Below are 21678 nucleotides of genomic sequence, written 5' to 3' on the forward strand. Positions count from 1 at the left end.
TGCCTGGATGATACGAATCTTTATTGAACACAAGAGGTAGTGTTACTGGTCTCCTGCATTACACCTTCAAGTGGATCTATCAGAGGAAGAGAATTGTTTATTTGATGTGTTTTAAACGATATCTACAAAAGCGTAAATGACTTCACCACATTACAGTGTGTATTTTGCGTATACTATCAGAAATTCTGATTCACACGCATGAAGCAATAAACCAACATTCATGTGACATGTAGCTTATATAATGTTACTGTCAAGTGAACAGTCACCATACACTTTCAGATAGTGTGAAATACCACTCTATGGAAAAAAGAACACACCCTGTTTGTTTTGCTATATCCATACTGGGTGTATATTCTCATTGCCCAGCACGTCAGACAAAATATCTTCACCGAGAGTGAGTGAGTGGGTGAGCGAGCGAGTTTGAGTGAGTGAGTCAGTCACTCAGTGAGCGAGCGATCGAGTTTGAGTGAGTGAGTCGGTCAGTCAGTCAGTCAGTGGGTGAGCGAGCGAGTTTGAGTGAGTCAGTCAGTTGGTGAGCGTGCGAGTTTGAGTGAGTGAGTGAGTCAGTCAGTCAGTGGGTGGTAATGTGAGTGAGTGAGTGAATGAGTGAGTGAGTGACGGATACAATGTGGATCCCATTTCTGGTAGCACTCGTCGTGGCTTTGCCGGAATATTGCTAAACACGGCATAAAACTAACCTCAGTCACTTATTGACTCACTTGAGCTTAACTGAAGCAGTTGCATCCGTTCATCCACCCTTTTCTCCAGGATGTATTTGCCTATGACGTAGAAGCAACAAAATATAGAAAACTGATAGGTCACAATACCAAGCACAACGTACAAAAAGGCGTCCGAACCATACGTCCCTATAAGAACACCACCCACGTATGGGCCCACCATGGACCCCGTGTATTCCCCAACACTTCCTAGTGCTATTACAAATCCTGTCAGCTTCACGTGCTCCCTGGCCCACGAGAAGCTCAAAGCGGAGAAAGGTGCACAGAAAAATCCGAAGAAAGCTGTTACAACTGCCAGACAAGTTTCACTTTCTCCTCCGAGAACAATAAGCAGTATAGATGCTGAGAACAAGCCGATGTAGCAGACTGTTATGATCCAGATCTGACGAACGAAGATGGAAATTATTGTCATGGTAATCCGCCCGGTCACAAAGGTTCCCCAGAACAGTGCTGTTATCAACGCCATGTAGCTTGGGCTGATCTCCAGCGGGCTGTTCACTCCGTAAGTCGACAGCAGGTTGCCGTAGGTTACGAATATACCACCAGCTGGCATACAAAGAAGGTAAAAGAACACAAGAAACAGAGTATATCCTCGCCGGTTGGTGGAGCGGTCACCGGTAGCGCTCGACTCAAATACGTTGGCATAGCACGGAGCTCTCTGTTGGAAGTACACGTAGAGAACCAGCATGGTGACAGCCAAGGGGATTCCAGAACACGCCAGGATTACATACACGTACTGAACACGAGAGGTATCCTTGGGACACAGCGATGCGTTTTCTATGTCGAGTGAGGTACTATTGCTTTGAAACTCCTGATCGTTCAGGAAGGGTGCAGACACCAAGGATGCTACGATCGGGCCCAGAGCAAACCCTGCGATGACCAGATGGACAGAGAACGGTTGTTGCGGCCATAGGTCATCAGCTCGGAATATTCGACCTGCAAACACATGGATGATGTTTAAAGCAATGATCATATGTGACACATACAAGCACTTGTAAACATTTATTCATGAATGATGATAGGTTTTTGTAGGTTATTGGTTTATAACCGTTATCACATATTACTGGCGTGTGTAAATAATAAAGACTCGTGAAGGTCCATGGGAAGAACAGGCCTTCAGCAACGCATGCTTGCCACAAAAGGCGACTATGCTTGTCGTAACAGGCGACTAACGGGACCTAGTGGTCAGACTCGCTGACTTGGTTGACACATGTCATCGGTTCCCAATTGTACAGATTGATGCTCATGTTGTTGATCACTGGATTGTCTGGTCCAGACTCGATTATTTACAGACCGCCGCCAAATAGCTGGAATATTGCTGAGTGCGGCGTAAAACTAAACTCACTCACTCACACACTGTAAATATTAACAGAACAATCAATATTCGACACGTGAAGATCCGGGCCAGAAATGATCTTAAGGACCCATGCTTGCCGTCAGAGGCGGGTAACGGGATGGATGGTGGATGATACTCGCTGACATGTGTGACACATATCATCGTATCCCAGTTGTGTAGATCGATATCGCCTGATCCAAACTGGAACATTTCTATACTGGTGGAATATCACTGATTAGGGCCTTCAACAACAAACAAGCAACAGATAAATAGAGCCTAAAGCCACATGTGAAATGGAGGGTTGATACATACTTTCTTCGGTACATAACTTCATTGTGTATCGTTTGTCCACGCCAGATGAGGCACAGTATACGAATACTAGCCTAGGGTAACACTCACCTTTTAACGACTTTTGATCTGAAAATTTGGAAACTCATCCGTTCTCCCGATCGACGCTTATGCAAACGAGATCTGTCAAAGTCAAGATCATTAAAGAAACCAATTGTGGATTTAGACCTCACGACTGGACGGAAAGTCAGATAGCTGCATATCTGAGTTCCCAAATCCCCCCTGCTGTCTGTACACCTGATTTGTCATGCCTTGAATGCATGTAATGTCAGCCCAAGTACTTCTGTTAAAGAGGACCCCTGTATACCTGATTTGTCATGAAATCAGGCAATGTCAATCCAAATACTTACTGTTAAAGAGGACCAGTGTATACCTGATTTCTCAAGAGGTCATGTAATGTCACTCCAAATACTTACTGTTAAAGAGGACCAGTGTATACCTGATTTCTCAAGAGGTCATGTAATGTCACTCCAAATACTTACTGTCTAAGAGGTCCAGTGTATACCTGATTTGTCATGAGATCATGTAATGTCAATCCAAATACTTACAATTAAAGAGGTCCAGTGTATACCTGATTTGTCATGAGGTCATGTAATGTCAATCCAAATACTTACTGTTGAAGAGGACGCCTATGCAGAGGGCGGTAATGGCGGACATGACAATGGCGGAGTACACGTCATCCAGGAAAGGAAAGACGCACTGTGACACAAGGGCTATTGTCGTCGCTACTGACATCACAAGATGGAGCTCCAATCGCGACAAGACAAAACAGCCCAACACTGAACCGAGGGCATTCATCATGCCAAATACGAAGAAAATGATTGAGATGGTTTTTAGGTTGGAATTGAAGAGACATTCAAGCGCCGGCAATGTCGGTCCGAGCACGCCAGTGAAACTCCCCTTGGAAAAACAAAACAAACACATGCAATGAATATCTCTATGAGTGTATGAAAAAAGGGGGTCCAGAGCACGTGTTTACGAATTTCTCTCAGATACAGGACGGTGGGGTAGCCTTGTGGTTAAAGCGTTGGATCGTTACGCCGAAGATCCGGGTTCTTTTTCTCACATGGATACAATATGTGAAGCTCATTTCTGGTGTCCCCCGCCGTGATATTGCGGGAATAAATGCTATAAGCGGCGTAAAACAACATTCCCTCACTTCGTCTACCAAGTACATAAAACGTGACGCATGTGCATTATCAAATAGTTTTAAAACTAGGTTCCGGCTACTAAAGGTTATTGTCAAGAAGGCTCCTTTCGAAAAGCAACCTTCACTGAGGTTAACCTTGAATCAAGTTCTTTAACAATGCGCTATGGTTACCTTAGTGACTTATTATCTCTTTATTGGATCAATTTCCATTATCATTCCCTAAAAAAATGTATATTTAATTATGTCATCGACTAAATCATCTTATTAAGGTTACATTAAAACTTCACATAATCAAACGATCTCTTAGTTCCACTATATGCCCAAATAGCGCCGAAAATGTATCTCCATGGACGGTTCAATGCGTTCAGCGACCACCACTCTTACCGTAAACCCTATCCGGGCAGGAACCTTAATTCTCAACGCTTTCAATAGATGACACTTAACACCTCCACACGTCGGCGATTCTTACGTATGTACATGTGCATGGGCCAGTGACCTTGCACAAAGTGACGTAATGGCCTTATGTGTAAAACCTGACTGATATGGTTAGTAAGGAGACCAAACACTGAGACCGATCGGAGAGACCAATCAGGGAGACTAGTCACGGAGACTAGTCACGGAGACGAGAACAGACGGGCCCAGGTCATCTACAGAAGCGGACGGATTGTGCCGCTAGTCGGGTCGTCGACCACGGCCGTCACCTCACCAACGATTACGTCGACGATGAAGAATCAGACTACTGTCTGTACACTAAGTGACAGAGCGGGCCTCGAAATCCGGAACATTGACCACTCGGTGCGTTCTGTCACATGTTTACAATCATTCTGTACTATTTCATCCATGTACTATTGTCTTCCCTTCGTCAGCCATGCGAGAGCTACGCCAGCCTACATGACTTTAGCATGTCGTTAAACAGCTTCGCACGATAGATAAATAGATTGATTGATATATTCTTCTGGCTTAAAATATTTTAATTGCTTAATTCAAGAAGAAAAAAAATACTCATTTCTGATTCCAAATAGTATTTTACAATATACACTTGTAAAACTAAAGCGAACAGCAGTTAATAATAACATTAGACTATGTTTTCAACACATTATCATAATTATTTCTAGAAACAGGATAAAATAATTTAAGAGCAGTTGTCGATTGCTTCTGTCAAGGTAATTACTGTTCGAGTGAAATAGAAATAAAGTTATCGTTCTTGTTTGAAGTAGTTGTGATGTTCATACGCCAGGGAAGTCGCAACTCGGCTTCTCCCGGGATATAACGAGTCGGTCACGACTGTCCTTGCAAGGGAAAGTGACAGTGGGGTATCATAATGGTTCACGCTGAAGACCAGTGTTCGATGCCCCAGGTTGGTACAATGCGTGGAATCCACTTCTGGTCTCCTCGATGTGATATTGCTGTGGTGTTCCTGAAGGCAACGTAACAACCTACTCACTCACTCACTCACTCACTCAATCAATCAATCACTCACTCACTCACTCAATCACTCATGGAAGCTCACAGTTTCCATAACTGGGCTCCGTGTTATGATCATTTAAAGACTGCATAAAAGAAACATTGCGTTAAGCAACAACAGGCTATATGATGTAAACGCTGTTCTTGTGTGCTATACAACGTCTTCAGAAAGTTGACTACAGGGTCCCATGGCCATGGTAACCACAGGGACGTTATCATGTGAATATGTGACAATGAGAACCCGATAACATCCGGGTTAGATTTGATCGTCGGTAACCCATGCTTGCCATAAGATGCGACTGACGGGATTGTGTGGACAGACTCGCTGACCTGGTTGACACATGCTATCGTATCCCAATTGATTAGATCTATTCTATTGGATTGTCTGGTCCGGGCTCGATTATTTACAGACCGCCACCATATAGCTAGAATATTGCTGAATGTTACGTAAAACTAAACGGTGAGGTGAAATGGGGGCACATGAAATGGAAAGTCGCACTGGAGAATATTTCGCTCATATGACGTCATGTATTCACGAGTATGTCTAACTGCTTGTATCGGCCCAGACTTGACTTTATAGTGCCAGCTCATGAAGATACTATACGGCTGTTAAGCATGAATGCCCCACTCAGACACATTTGGAGACTCATGTTGTTGATCCCTGGATATTCTTGTCCATTCTCGATTATCTACAGACCGCTGCCAAGTAACTGCGATATAGCTGAGTGCGGCGTTTAACAACAAATAAACCAAATCATATTAACCTACACTTTGTTAAATACACACACGTAGCCCAGCGTGCATGTTGTATCGATCATATTCTGTGTCTATGTAATGTTAATCAGACACACATGGATTGTGTTGATTATATTTCCACACCCTGTACAGATGGGTCCAGGTTTTGTGGAAGCATGTCATGTCGTCCATTATGCCAAGGTCGTAAGTGTCACCCAGACTTTGAATTGTACGGTGTTGGCAAGAGCTGGGAATCTGATGCTCCCAAGTACTGTCCCCAAACCCTCGCAGCAGGACCTTTGTTGAGGCGAGAGGGACACGATCAGAAGGATTATTACTTTAACGACAATCGTCAGTGGCAGATTTGGTTTTCGATACTATGCGTTTTTTTACGAACGTATACTTGGCTATGAATACATTTAGGGTAATTACATTTCATGACACAGAGACGGACGAATCTATTTACAGGAATTAGGATAGTGAATCCGTGCAGAACACCAGATGCTGCATATGCAATTCAGATATAATCGATTCATTTGTCTGCTCATCCTCGTGGTGTATATGCAAGAGGTCTTCTAGTAAAATTTGAAGCATTTATTATGTGTAGCTTTTTGCGTAACGGCGCCGCTCCTGCTCTAGGACGACAAACGGTAAATGAGTCTATACGTCATACGGGACGCTACTTCCGGTACTAAGCTGGTTCCACGCTTTCGTTGCGTGCGCCTACTTGCGATATGCGAGGCGGGGTCCAGCTTACTTCCGGTACTGGCTTTTCGGTGACACGCGTATATCCAAGAACCAGTTCTGGTTCCAAACTGCGCCACCGTCAAGTAAAAGACCTTACTATACCAGAACAGGTGCACAACCACGCATGGCCGTCTCGGCTGTTGACAGTCGTAACAGTTGGCTAAATTGAGAAGGGGTAAATCGGAAATTTGCTATTCCTGTAAGCATTGTCGGTCACTTAATGTAAACTGATAAAGGTGATAAAAGGCATGAAACGTTGTTTGGCACTGGAAGTACTAAGGTCCCGCAAAGTACCATGACGTACTTAATTATTGGCCCTATAATGAACTCTGAGCCGACAATCCAGGGGTCGATATCATGAACATTGATTACATACGTACCGAACTACGCCGTCAGCTACGTTAACAACCTGACCACGTGATCAACAACATCGCCTTCTATAGACCAGAATTGTGTAAACCAGTATTTCTAAAAGGCTTGCTTTTCTTAAGGCCCGAAATATGATTTGAAACAGATGTCTGCGGGCATTTTTTAAATGCAGTTGTTGTCAGTAAAACGACATCACACACGACACGACCGCGCCATAATGGACGCCATGATATATATGCTTCCGCAAAAACTGAACTGATGTTTACAGGGCGTGGAAATATAATTATCTCAGTCCATGTATGTCTGCTTTACAGTGCTCAAACACAGAACATAGTGGATACATCCTGGAATACGTGCATGTATTCAACAAACACAGCAAAAATAACTTGGTTTCCGTTCTTGCGGAAACCTGATGGATACTGGGTAATGTAGGTTTCCGCTAGGTTTCAGTTTCAGGAAACGCGCAATGAGAGTTTCCGCATAGTTTCCACAACTGAAACAAACAAGTCTTAGTTTCCGTCATGTTTCCGTCAACTGAAACTGTAGTTGGAAGTTTCCATTTAGTTTCAGTTTACTGAAACCTTTATAGCTGGAGTGAGTAAGTTTCTGGTCTTGCGGAAACCTTGTGGATCTTGGGTAATGTAGGTTTCCGCTAGGTTTCTGTACAAGGAAGATGACAATGAGAGTTCGGTTAGTTTAGAAAGCTGAAATATGTTGTATTATCTTGTTATATTTATTACATATTAATATCTTGGTCACTGTCAGTGTCTGGAAAGGAAAAGGATATTCAGTTTGAATCATCAATTCAACTGAGAGACAATTCAATGAATGAAACACAGCAATATATATGATAATGCAGATAACATGTATTACAAATATTAAATACGTATTACCATTTGCTCACTTTCAGTTATTACAGTTACATGTATGATACATACATTAAATATATTAAACATGGATAGCAAAGTGACAGTGCAAACTCGATTTTTAGTGAAATCTAAAAATTCTTTGATGACTAACCTGATGAAACATTTGTCATTCACCCGAAAAATCTTTACAAACTAACAAACATCTTGTTACGGAGATGGAGATAACGTGTTTTCTTGAAACAGACGTCTGGCAGTGAGGACAGAAAAGCCGTATTTCTCCTGGAATTTAAAATATATGTATATATTATGCTTGAATCCATGTACAGTTACACTTTGAGTGAGGTCAAAAAGGTTTGTTGTATGTATTAACATAGTGTCAGCTTCATTATAAAGCTATATGAATGATATTGTTATAAAAGAGATTCCCTTACCGGGCATCATTCTCCGAGTTTGTTGATCCACAATCCATATCTGTAAATCAAATAACTGACACAACGATTCTTTCAGAAATATGAAACTTGAGGTGTGATGATAATGTCAATGCATTGTAGGGCTAACACATGCAACATGTACTGACGGACAAGGTTTTAATGGTTATAAAACAAATATCAAACCATGAAACTGATTAACTGGTACAACTGGATACACAGAACTGACACAGAACATAAGATACTAGATAATTTGATGAACTAATAAATGTATGATGTGACTTGGTTGAAATATTTCTGGAGTACAGATTATATGAATAGATATAACGAAGACATATATGCGGAATATCTCTGGGTACCCATGTTAAAACAAATATTGTAGAAACCAACCATATTTCAGAAACGTATTTCTCGTGATTTTAGGCTGTTTTTCTTGACAATTACTTGTCGCAATGTCCACAAAGAACTGTGTCCCTGCAGCAGAAAGTGCCACGAATAGTCTACAGAAATTATGCATGTACAAATCATAGCCAAAGGTCAGTGGGATTGTGCTTCATTCTTCATTCACATTGACAAAGGAATTAAGGTTTCAAAGAAATTGTGACACATCACCAAATTATATTAGTAATAGTAGTAAAGTTAACTTAAAGGGTAGATAGGGATAGTAGATCTGGGTGTATAACTGAAAAGAACAAACAATGTTGTGAGCACAGTGCGTAAATTACTTACATGGTACGTGGGGGGGGGGGGGGGGGGGGTCCATCCAGCAGAAATATATCCGGATACTACCTTCTCCTGACAGGATTTTAGAAAATAACTTATTTGCCACAATAAAGTTTCCCATGAGTGCTAAATCAGTAGGACTCATGACGCTCGGGCATGTTAAAGTAAGGTGAACATGTTTTCACAATTAATCACTGTTAATAATCACAAGGTCTACATATTGATGCTTGACACTGAGAAAAAGCAATCAGTGACGCTAATGCGATGAAAAGACTGCTAAAACCATAACTGCTCACTGTTGTCACTTTGAGTACTTACATTCAATCCGCTGAATTCCACTTTTCACACTCCCCTTTGATGTCGGCAATGTAAACAAATAAACGAATGGCGACAGGATCACGTCCACGCGAGACTATCTAATTGTTAACAAAACAACTCACAACAGGGTGTACCTTCCTCTTTTGTTGTAGAACGAGGAAATCTACTGTCAAATGGTCACATTAGATTTATTTAAAAAAACACAATGACAAAACTGTCTATTTCCCGTGAGTGTTAGCGAGACGCCATCTTGTTTGGCGGGTAGGAACAAATTTGTTTTCCTAGCAATTATTTTTCAAAACTTTAAGCATAAGATGGCTGCGTCGTGTAAACTTTGCCATGGCCACCTCACTTTCCCCAAAAGCACTCGACGAAAGAATTCGCGACTTGGAGAAGAAAGCAGAGAACGGATGCGAGCAACTCGGAGTACCTCGGATGTGTCAGGTAAGACCGAGGGTACTTTATTGTAAATAACGTTTAAAGAAATATTGCGTTAATGACAGAAATCCGGATAGATTATAAAGTTTATCCCGCGAATGTATATTTTCGCTCGTATTATTTTTAAATGTTATCGTTAAATCTAAGTAAAATAGGCCTGAAAAATAAGTTTGTTTATATTCCATTTCAATAGATCGACATGGTATAGAATACACCAAGCTTGTATTTGTAAGTAACTATCTTAGTACTAACCAGAAGTATTTACTTAAGTTTAAAGGGGCTGACTTTTGATTTTAGTGCTCCTGTTAATAGGTTGCAAATTTTAACGTTGCAACTCGGTTAACACTTGTACAAAAGGTGTGTGTGTGGGGGGGGGGGGGGGGGGGGAGGGGATGAATTACGATCTGCATCAAAAAGATCCGCCATATGTAGTGGTTCACTCATGGGTTTACTGGGTATTGCAAGATGTATTTCACCAATTCAGATATATTTTAAAGAATGATAAAAATTATGGGCTTTTACAATGGCAACATTTCGGTGTAATTTATTAAATGCAATCCTGGATCATTAGTGAAATGAAATTGTTTACCCCCAAATTCGCTCAGAGGGGTCAGATGTGTTTCTGAACTATTTGAGGCAAACACTAAATTCATATAAGAAACTGTTAGCTCTGCGTAGGATACATTTAAAATTTCATGTAATTTTTCAATAATTTAATACATACGTGTTGAGCATAATCATATATATATATACCTGTTATATTTAACGTATTTAATTTAATCTTTTAGGCTGTTGTGAGAAAAATCTGGACACGACTGCTCCTGGAGGATCACCCTTGTCTATCGAAGGTATGTGCTCATGTTACTAGGTAATTTCACTTTGAATATTTCATTAATTCACTTCCCTACGTACGTTTTCTCAAAATGAAAAATACATGAAAGTATCATTTGCAAATGGATTTGAATAGCCGGTAAACTAAATCAGTTTAACATTACACCTGTGTGAAATTGCCATCAAACTGACCCCTTGATTTTACAATGCTTAATTGCTGCAAGGTTATGTCATGTGATATAACTAAACTTCTTTTATCATGATCTTTATGTCAGTTGTTCACTTACCGGTTGCATAACTTTGGCAAACAGGATGTACATAGAATTTGCACGAAATAACACAAAGGATGGTTAGCCTTTTTGGAAGTTATTTTAAATCATTTAACTACAAAATGGTAAACTTTCAGAACAATATATGTATTCAAAGTTATAAATCTGCAGTTTACTTGGTTGTATAATTTTCACTGACGATCGTTAATTTTAATAGACATTGTGTTGAATGCATGATTGAATGAAGTGCAAGAAAAATGACATTTGTTTTTATTTCAGTAAAGCCGATGACGAGGACTCGATGAATATAGTAGTCAAAGAAACAAGTGACTATATCACGACCAAGGATGGTCAATAGGATCTTGTGAAGGTAATTTTCACTCACCTGCCTGTCATTATAAATAGTTAATGATTTAAATAATAGTGTAAAGACAGATTTATGGATGTTAACTTCAGTAACCAAGCCAGCATGGCATATATAAATACCTTTGCCTAACAGATGAACTAAAATGTGTGAAACATGCTGTATAGTACTTTAAACATTTATTTTCAGAAGCGCTTTGTAGAGTGGCGGAACAGGCGTGATGATCTCAGTAGACAAGAAACCGGAAAGAAAGTGTCACACAGAACAGCAGCAAAAAAACCCAAAAAAACCCAAAATGAATGAAATCCGTAAGTATATCTATTCGAATAATAACATGTAACAATTCTTCTCATTACAATGTGTGACAGATTCTAAGTTCCGGAAATATACATTTAAAATGTTTATGGATTATTGCTTTTTACATTCTTAATATATGTAACACATGATTCAGATCATAATTTCATAAATCATAACATAAGAATCAAGTCAGTTAATGGTGATACATAAACATGTTATTACACTTCAGTGACTTCATGTCACTTCAGAGCAACAGATTGTGTGTCCATAAGAAAATAGGATATGTCATTAAATGTGATGAACTGCTTAACTTGTGTTGGGGTGATTAATGAAGTAAATAATTTGTCACGACACTTCCTTTTTAATAATTTGCAATCCATCTTGGCATTATGGTTTATCTGTTGATTGATTTTTGTTTAATTTTCAGAAAATTGCACTGCGCATGAAAAGCCTGAAAACTATTGACTGGCCAGATCGACGAAAGGAAAGGGTTTCAACTATACTTACCTTGGAAATGACTTCACCAGTTGTGAGTGATGAAGAAGATGCCAATTCATTGCTCTCTTACCCCTTTACCTGGGATTCTAAACTCAAGATGTCTGCACTGGACTCAGCCACAATTTTCAACGCCACCACCAAAGCTAAGGCCAACATGAAGACCAGGATGCGGCATCCAACCACAGTGACAGAGATATCCGCTCAAGGATGCCCAAGTGGGCTAGTAAATAGCTAATCGATCACATGAACGTAATTTTATCTGTGATCAATTAAATTTGAATTATTCTCAATGTAAAACTTTAATAGTTTTGATATTCTGATTGTATTTCAATTAATACAATTTTATTCAATCTTAATTTTTGTCTATTTTCCAAGAGACCTTTATTTACTTTAAATACATTTTTTGTACTTTCAGTGTAACCTAAGTTCTTTATTGCATTTTATTTTATTGTTGTATTGTATTGCATGGTGTGTGTTATTATATGTTTAGCATTGACTGACTGGGGTGTGTTTTTCTGTGTCAGCGTGAGGAGGTGCAGGAGGAGTCAAGGGATGCAACTGTTATAGCATGTTTTTAGAAATATTTTTGTCATAAGTGACAAATATTGATCTGTTATCTAGTGCTATATCTTTTTATTAGTTATTAGATATATGTTTGATCCATATTTGTCTGAAAATAAAACAGTGAATCTTATTGTATCTTTTGTTTTTCTTTATGTATACGTGATGATTGTACACAAACTCCTTATACTGTCTTTGCCAACCAGGAGTAACAAGAATGTTATATGCAATGACACACATTGAATGACTCCTGTGAACCCGAGTAAATGAAATGCTGTGGAAAGTTTTCTGGCAACAGAAACTCTGCGGAAACCTGATGGAGTCTTGGTAACTGAAACTCTGCGGAAACCTGATGGAGTCTTGGTGACTGAAACCCTGCGGAAACCTGATGGATCTCTAACTTAACTGAAACTCAACGGAAACTTGTTGGAGCATGGGTAACGGATACCGTGCGGAAACCCTTAGAAAGTGGGTAATTGACAGTTTCCGTCATTGCGGAAACTCAGTGTAAAAGAACGGAAACTCACTGGATTCTTGGTGGAAACTTAAGTTTCAGTCCACTTTCCATCAGGTTTCCGCACTGCGGAAACCAGGTTATTTTTGCTGTGAAAGTTTAGGTCTATATGATTTGGCGTGTTTTGTTACCATCCCAAAATGTATTTAACCAGACCAGATTTCACTCAGATGTATGGAAAATCTCAAATTTGCACCAGACCGTCGGTCTGGCTAGCTGTAAATTCAGACCTTCCGTCAGAAAACTTGACCCTTTCGAGCGGTCGGACTGGCCGTATTTAATGCATTGATTGTAGTCAAAGCGTTACATCGTCAGGAAGGGCCGGGTTTAATCCCCCATCTTGGATTCAATGTAAGACACTCAGTCCTCTGTCCCTCGCCGCAATATTGCCTGATTACTGCGGAACGTGGAGTAAAATCACACTCACTCACCCACTTACCTCGAGTGCCGCGGTGTACACCAACAGTCCCGTCAACCCCAGCTTCCTCAACGTCGACATCTCCATATTCACATCAGTGAGGCTGAAGCACAGAACGGTAAATAATCTATTAGCGCTACAAGATTCAGACCGTATCAAGTGTCGCCTGTCCTCAAGTTTGTGAGATTGGTCCGTCTATTGTCTCTTCGCGCTGATGTCTATAACAGTGACTTGTAAACTGTTTTCATCTGAGATCTGAATACAACGGACAAACAAGTCTCTCCTGTCGATTAATATTAGCATAGCGTCCAGTCGCTATAAAGAAATCATGACATGAAAATCGGAAACGTGAAAGTGCAGCTCGGGAATTCTGTTATCTTAGAGAGGTAGCAGTCCAAACGTATCTGCTCTTCAAAAGGTGTGTTATACAATGTCAGATACCTTAGTCTTTGTCATAACTGCATTCGAGGGTCAGCAATACGTCCTGTAATGGTCAGGGTAGATGGGTTCTTAGGATCTCCACTCGCTTGATCCGTCGAAGTCAAGAAGTGAGGGGTCGGACGACCGTGACACCGAGTTAACCACATAGCATTCATGTACTGGCACACATACATTCAAACACAAACGCAACACAAGGCTCTTTACCCCTACAGGTTTACACTGTCTCAGTCAATCTCTTATCATAAAATCAACACAGAACATGACATACTCGGACCATAGTGGGAGACGGCAATTGGCTCCCGTTAACTGAAAAGCGCGCACTACTCTACTCGTCTTAAGGTTATCTTTATGAATGGCTCGAGCCTGAATTGCTCTTGGTCTCATAACGTTTTACGCCGTTAATCGCTATACTTGCCTTTGAACGCTTATCTGTCGTCACTGAAATGATACCGGATATCTGTGATCGGTTACTCACTTACTTTAATTTCACATCCACTTGTGGATTGTTTCAGTTTAACAGACCCGTGTGCGGCCCTTAAACCCCGACAGGTCATATGTCCCGATTGAACATGAATAATCATTAGTGGGCGGGGCTTATGTGCTACGTCACATATGGTCACATAAGCTCCGCCCACTCATGCATATTTATGATTTATGTGAACTTAAGACCTGTCGGCTCAACAGACCCGTCACACTTGCGGCAGAATGAGCCGGAATGCTGTCTAGATGAAAATATCTGAAGATTCCTGGAAATTCGAACTGAATTCTAAAAGTTCTTACTGCATTCCGAATGCTTTCCAACTAATCGGGTCAAATCTTGTAATATGCCCGAATGTCTTGAACAAGAATTTGGAGGTACATTCGAAATGGAAAAATATCAAAGGGCATCTTAGGTACATTTTCGAACTGCATTCTTCCAGCATTATATGTGTTCCTACTGCATTGTGCATTCTAACAGCATTCTGAACATATTCGACGGAGAACAGAAAAGACAAGCTACTTCAATTCCTATCAAAATGTCTTGAATGAGTCGAAATGTGTTTCGATTGCTATACATGGCTTCATGTGGAATATGCTTCAAATGTATCGGAATGTTTCGACTGAAGTTGGAATACAGCTCGAATGCACCTGGAATACACCTAGAATACACATGGGATACAGTCAGAACGTCCCAGGGCTCTTCAAATGCGGCCTTGCGTCATGAAAACGCCGCTTTTTCGCATAAATACGTGGCCAATTGTCACTGAAACGCCATTAGCATTTCGGGGTGGCATTTTTACAAAGCTTGGAAAAAATGTTTAGTTTTGACATTCTCTCTCGAATGCGGACAGGTGTACGGCTAGAAATTTGGATTTTTTTTTTATTTCTGGATGATGATCCTTGATTGCTGTCAATGAGTTCTGCCTCTCGTGATGACTATTTTCTGCCCCTCGTGATGACTATTTTCTGCCCCTACCTCTATTCCGCCCATATTGGGTAACCATTGCTAGCATGTCTCTATTGATCTACTTGTAATATGCAACATAAAGTCGCCCTAGTTTTAGTAACCATAAACACTCGTGCGAATAACAGAAAATCTTAACAATGAATCTGATGGAATTTTCCAATGATTTATGAGACTGATAACAACTTTGCGGGAGACTACGAAGATAGAGAACAGGGGCAGGGGTGCAGGGGTGCAGGGGTGCAGGGGTGCGCAACCCCCTTTAGTTCTGAAATTTTGTTAAATGACCATTAAAACTCTGGGAAAATGAATTGTGCACCCCTCCATTTCTCACTAGTGTACGCCCTTCCTTTCTCTAGCTAGATCCACCCCTGCGAACTCTACTGAATTCAAAGTGATGAGGATAACAAATTGTTCATACTAATATTCAACAGAAATTATAAACGTTTCATCCACGAAACACAGTGACTCACGCACGCAGTATGTAGTCTCCATTGAAGATCATTACAGTAACAGTAGGCAGATTGAAGGATCAGAAATGTTGACTAACATGACCTCACAATGAATATAAATCCCTGAATCACCACAGAGAAAGTCGCCATTTTGTGAAAGGTTGTAATTTGTGTGTCAGTGATGTACAACAAAGAGGCAGTGTTGCACAGCAAGGTCTCAATTGTTGCCCGTTGATTTAGTAAGACACAATGGTGTGCTATATTCAAACTTACTTCACAAGAGAGAATGATCTGGGATACAAGGGGCCTACTTTCAGAACCATTCCGTTCACAACAACGATGAACACATTTTGAAGGTCTGCTACGATCAACTGAAAAAATTACTTAGAAGAACTTTTAGTTTTTTTCTTCCAAAGTTCATTAAAAAACCTTAAAAATGCTGCCGTATGTCTATTTCATGTGTACGCGTTATTTTTTTTACCTTTTTACCTGTGGCATTATACTGAAATATAATCTGTCAGTCTATCTGTATTTTCAAAACCATTTGCTTTAGTGGGGGATTTATGAGAAAATCAATGAAGATAAATGCACACACCAACAGCTGTGTATTTTGTGAAAGAATGACGCTTCTGTATATGTATTATATTTATTCAAAAATGCATATGGATAATATTACATTCTTTGACAACTTACTGAGAATCGAAACAGTTCCTGTCAGTCTCATTACCATTCCAAAACACACGAGTGTGATAACCCACAGGCAAAATGTAGCGCAAACGGGGTTTCGCAGCATAGAGAATATGACAAGTCTTCCTATATCCGAACGAAGCGAGCAAAAGTTGGCAACATACTTCCCTCTCTTGGGATCGAAAAATATTTTTCATGTCAAAATATAATAGCGTCACCATCAAAGGTACAGTCCTATTTCCTCATTTGGTTGAGCTCTCAGATTTCCTACCAGATGTTTTATAATTACTCACGTACTCATGTTTTGTTCAACATTTTAAGAGCCACTCGTGGTATTCAGATCGTTCTTCGCCTCCATTACCACGGCCAGCTTCTGGTTGAACGAAGTGGCGGAACAAGAATAAACAGAAATGAAAAAGAAATACCATTTTGCCTAATTTTATCATGAACCTGTTGGAGTTTATTTGTCTTATCTGTCGTCTCCATTGTTGGAATTTTCATAACATTTATTCTACATAAAACACTTCTGGCGTAATGGACGAATGAATCAGGGGAGGTAACTGTAAGTATTCCATATGGAATAATACCCTCCTGTTCCTTCACTCCGTTGAACCGGAAGCTGGAAGGGGAATGGAGGCGAGGAACGGTCTGATATACCACGAGTTGCGCTTAAAATGTTGAATAAAGAATATTTCACGTGAGTAACTATTCAACCTGGGGTTCGAGATGTGAGAGCACAACCCAGTGAAGAACTGGGTGTATACCTTTGATGGTGGCGCCATTTTATTTTGACATGAAAAATATTTATTTAACAGAAGCGAGGAATGTACGTTGCCAACCTTTGCTCGCTTCGCTCGCATGTAAAAAGACTGGTCATTTTCTCTATGCTGCGCCACCCATTTGCGCTACAGATTGCCCGTGGATAACCGTTCTGTCATACAGTGTCATTCTTGCTTTATAACTTGAATACATATGCGATTTCAATAGCCACAAATCATGAAACAGAATCTGTCGCCAAATCGTTGCTAACGTGAACATCAGCCACATGTTTAACCATGAGGATTCACGAAGCTATTGGTGCTGTAAAAGGCATCTTGAAAGACAAAAACAGACCAAAGTTCGTGTCCTAACTTGTCTGGAAAGACAATGCCGAGACCCATGCTGGAAAACTACGGAGAACAAGCATGTGCCCGACTCTTCACTGAAAACATCAACTGAAGTCTGCGAGCTGTTGTTTTGAAGGCTTACCGTCCGATACGACGTCCCTCCCTCACAAAAGGCACAAACAGGAGCGTCTAGCGTGATGTAATTCCGAGGAAGGCACAACTTGAGGACATGGTTTGAGGTTTGACCATACTTTATGTCACTGACGATGATTCACATCCTTGTAGATATTTATCTGATTGCAAATAAACTGTTATCAGTTTTCAGTTTCTGTTATGATTCTGTTTTAATCAGAGTGAACAAATTTCCAAAGTTTTTAAAGCAAACCCCAAAACATGCAGTGTATTTGTCCTCATATCGTGTACATCAACGGCATAAACTACACCATACACGTCAACTACCTATCCCTCATCAACTACATACACGTCAACTACCTATCCCTCATCAACTACATACACGTCAACTACACATACCTCCTCGACCACATACACTTCAACTACATATCCCTCATCAACTACATACACGTCAACTACCTATCCCTCATCAACTACATACACGTCAACTACCTATCCCTCATCAACTACATACACGTCAACTACATATCCCTCATCAACTACACACACGTCAACTACCTATCCCTCATTAACTACATACACGTCAACTACCTATCCCTCATCAACTACATACACGTCAACTACCTATCCCTCATCAACAACATGCACGTCAACTACTTATCCCTCATCAACTACATACACGTCAACTACCTATCCCTCATCAACTACATACACGTCAGCTATATATCCCTCATCAACTACATACACGTCAACTACCTATCCCTCATCAACTACATACACGTCAACTACCTATCCCTCATCAACTACATACACGTCAACTACACATCCCTCATCAACTACATACACGTCAACTACCTATCCCTCATCAAATACATACACGTCAACTACACATACCTCCTCGACCACATACACTTCAACTACCTATCCCTCATCAACTACATACACGTCAACTACATATCCCTCATCAACTACATACACGTCAACTACCTATCCCTCATCAACAACATACACGTCAACTACACATACCTCATCAACTACATACACGTCAACTACCTATCCCTCATCAACTACATACACGTCAACTACATATCCCACATCAACTACATACACGTCAACTACCTATCCCTCATCAACTACATACACGTCAACTACCTATCCCTCATCAACTACATACACGTCAACTACCTATCCCTCATCAACTACATACACGTCAGCTACATATCCCTCATCAACTACATACACGTCAACTACCTATCCCTCATCAACTACATACACGTCAACTACACATACCTCATCAACTATATACACGTCATCTACATACACGTCATCAACTACATACACGTCATCTACATACACGTCATCAAGTGCATACACGTCATCAACTGCATACACGTCATCAACATACACGTCATCAACTACATACACGTCATCTACATACACGTCATCAACTGCACACACGTCATCAACTACATACACGTCATCAACTACACTACATGCACGTCATCTACATACACGTCATCAACTACATACACGTCATCTACATACACGTCATCAACTACATACACGTCAACTACCTATCCCTCATCAACTACATACACGTCATCTACATACACGTCATCAACTACATACACGTCATCTACATACACGTCATCAAGTGCATACACGTCATCAACTGCATACACGTCATCAACATACACGTCATCAACTACATACACGTCATCTACATACACGTCATCAACTGCACACACGTCATCAACTACATACACGTCATCAACTACACTACATGCACGTCATCTACATACACGTCATCAACTACATACACGTCAACTACCTATCCCTCATTAACTACATACACGTCAACTACACATACCTCCTCGACCACATGCACTTCAACTGCATATCCCTCATCAACTACATACACGTCAACTACCTATCCCTCATCAACTACATACACGTCAACTACACATACTTCCTCGACCACATACACTTCAACTACATATCCCTCATCAACTACATACACGTCAACTACCTATCCCTCATCAACTACATACACGTCAACTACACATACCTCCTCGACCACATGCACTTCAACTACATATCCCTCATCAACTACATACACGTCAGCTACCTATCCCTCATCAACTACATACACGTCAACTACACATACTTCCTCGACCACATACACTTCAACTACATATCCCTCATCAACTACATACACGTCAACTACCTATCCCTCATCAACTACATACACGTCAACTACACATACCTCCTCGACCACAAAAACTTCAACTACATATCCCTCATCAACTACATACACGTCAACTACCTATCCCTCATCAACTACATACACGTCAACTACATATCCCTCATCGACTACATACACGTCAACTACATATCCCTCATCAACTACATACACGTCAACTACATATCCCTCATCAACTACATACACGTCAACTACATATCCCTCATCAACTACATACACGTCAACTACCTATCCCTCATCAACTACATACACGTCAACTACATATCCCTCATCAACTACATACACGTCAACTACCTATCCCTCATCAACTACATACACGTCAACTACCAATCCCTCATCAACTACATACACGTCAACTACATATCCCTCATCAACTACATACACGTCAACTACATATCCCTCATCAACTACATACACGTCAACTACATATCCCTCATCAACTACATACACGTCAACTACATATCCCTCATCAACTACATACACGTCAACTACATATCCCTCATCAACTACATACACTTCAGCTACCTATCCCTCATCAACTACATACACGTCAGCTACATATCCCTCATCAACTACATACACGTCAACTACCTATCAAACATCAACTACATACACGTCAACTACATATCCCTCATCAACTACATACACGTCAACTACATATCTCTCATCAACTACAAACACGTCAACTACCTATCCCGCATCAACTACATACACGTCAGCTACATATCCCTCATCAACTACACACACGTCAACTACACATACCTCCTCGACCACATACACTTCAACTACCTATCCCTCATCAACTACATACACGTCAACTACCTATCCCTCATCAACTACAAACACGTCAACTACATATCCCTCATCAACTACATACACGTCAACTACATATCCCTCATCAACTACATACACGTCAACTACATATCCCTCATCAACTACATACACGTCAACTACCTATCCCTCATCAACAACATACACGTCAACTACCTATCCCTCATCAACTACATACACTTCAGCTACCTATCCCTCATCAACTACATACACGTCAGCTACATATCCCTCATCAACTACATACACGTCAACTACCTACCCCTCATCAACTACATACACGTCAACTACCTATCCCTCATCAACTACATACACGTCAGCTACATATCCCTCATCAACTACACACACGTCAACTACACATACCTCCTCGACCACATACACTTCAACTACCTATCCCTCATCAACTACATACACGTCAACTACATATCCCTCATCAACTACATACACGTCAACTACACATACTTCCTCGACCACATGCACTTCAACTACATATCCCTCATCAACTACATACACGTCAGCTACCTATCCCTCATCAACTACATACCCGTCAGCTACATATCCCTTATCAACTACATGCACGTTAGCTACCTATCCCTCATCAACTACATACACGTCAACTACACATACCTCCTCGACCACATACACGTCAACTACCTATCCCTCATCAACTACATACACGTCAACTACCTATCCCTCATCAACTACATACACGTCAACTACATATCCCTCATCAACTACATGCACGTCAGCTACCTATCCCTCATCAACTACATACACGTCAACTACCTATCCCTCATCAACTACATACACGTCAGCTACATATCCCTCATCAACTACATACACGTCAACTACCTATCCCTCATCAAATACATACACGTCAACTACCTATCCCTCATCAACTACATACACGT

At 40.6% G+C, this 21678-nt stretch overlaps 2 protein-coding genes across 4 annotated transcripts in view; one reads left to right on the forward strand and one right to left on the reverse strand.

Moving 5' to 3' along the window:
- LOC137255623 (sodium-dependent glucose transporter 1-like) overlaps positions 1 to 21678 on the reverse strand; it is a 27330-nt gene continuing 5652 nt past the window's right edge. The window contains exons 1-4 of one of the 3 annotated variants that reach the window (XM_067793095.1): positions 13856 to 14088; positions 13436 to 13517; positions 3036 to 3321; positions 5 to 1673 (exon numbers count right to left, since the gene is read on the reverse strand). In XM_067793095.1, the coding sequence (XP_067649196.1) occupies positions 700 to 1673; positions 3036 to 3321; positions 13436 to 13501 (1326 nt within the window). In that variant the 5' untranslated portion in view covers positions 13502 to 13517; positions 13856 to 14088 and the 3' untranslated portion in view covers positions 5 to 699. Of the gene's footprint in view, positions 1674 to 3035; positions 3322 to 13435; positions 13518 to 13855; positions 14089 to 17686; positions 17838 to 21678 lie in introns of those variants that run through there. The other 2 variants (XM_067793087.1, XM_067793079.1) reach the window with 2 other exon arrangements.
- The window catches only part of LOC137277259 (DNA-directed RNA polymerase subunit beta-like), an 8595-nt gene continuing 6376 nt past the window's right edge, over positions 19460 to 21678 (forward strand). The window contains exon 1 of the mRNA XM_067808921.1: positions 19460 to 20092. Within this exon, the coding sequence (XP_067665022.1) occupies positions 19460 to 20092 (633 nt within the window). The remainder of the gene's footprint in view (positions 20093 to 21678) is intronic.

This window comes from Haliotis asinina, chromosome 1 (assembly GCF_037392515.1).
Source record: "Haliotis asinina isolate JCU_RB_2024 chromosome 1, JCU_Hal_asi_v2, whole genome shotgun sequence".
Lineage (NCBI taxonomy): Eukaryota > Metazoa > Mollusca > Gastropoda > Lepetellida > Haliotidae > Haliotis > Haliotis asinina.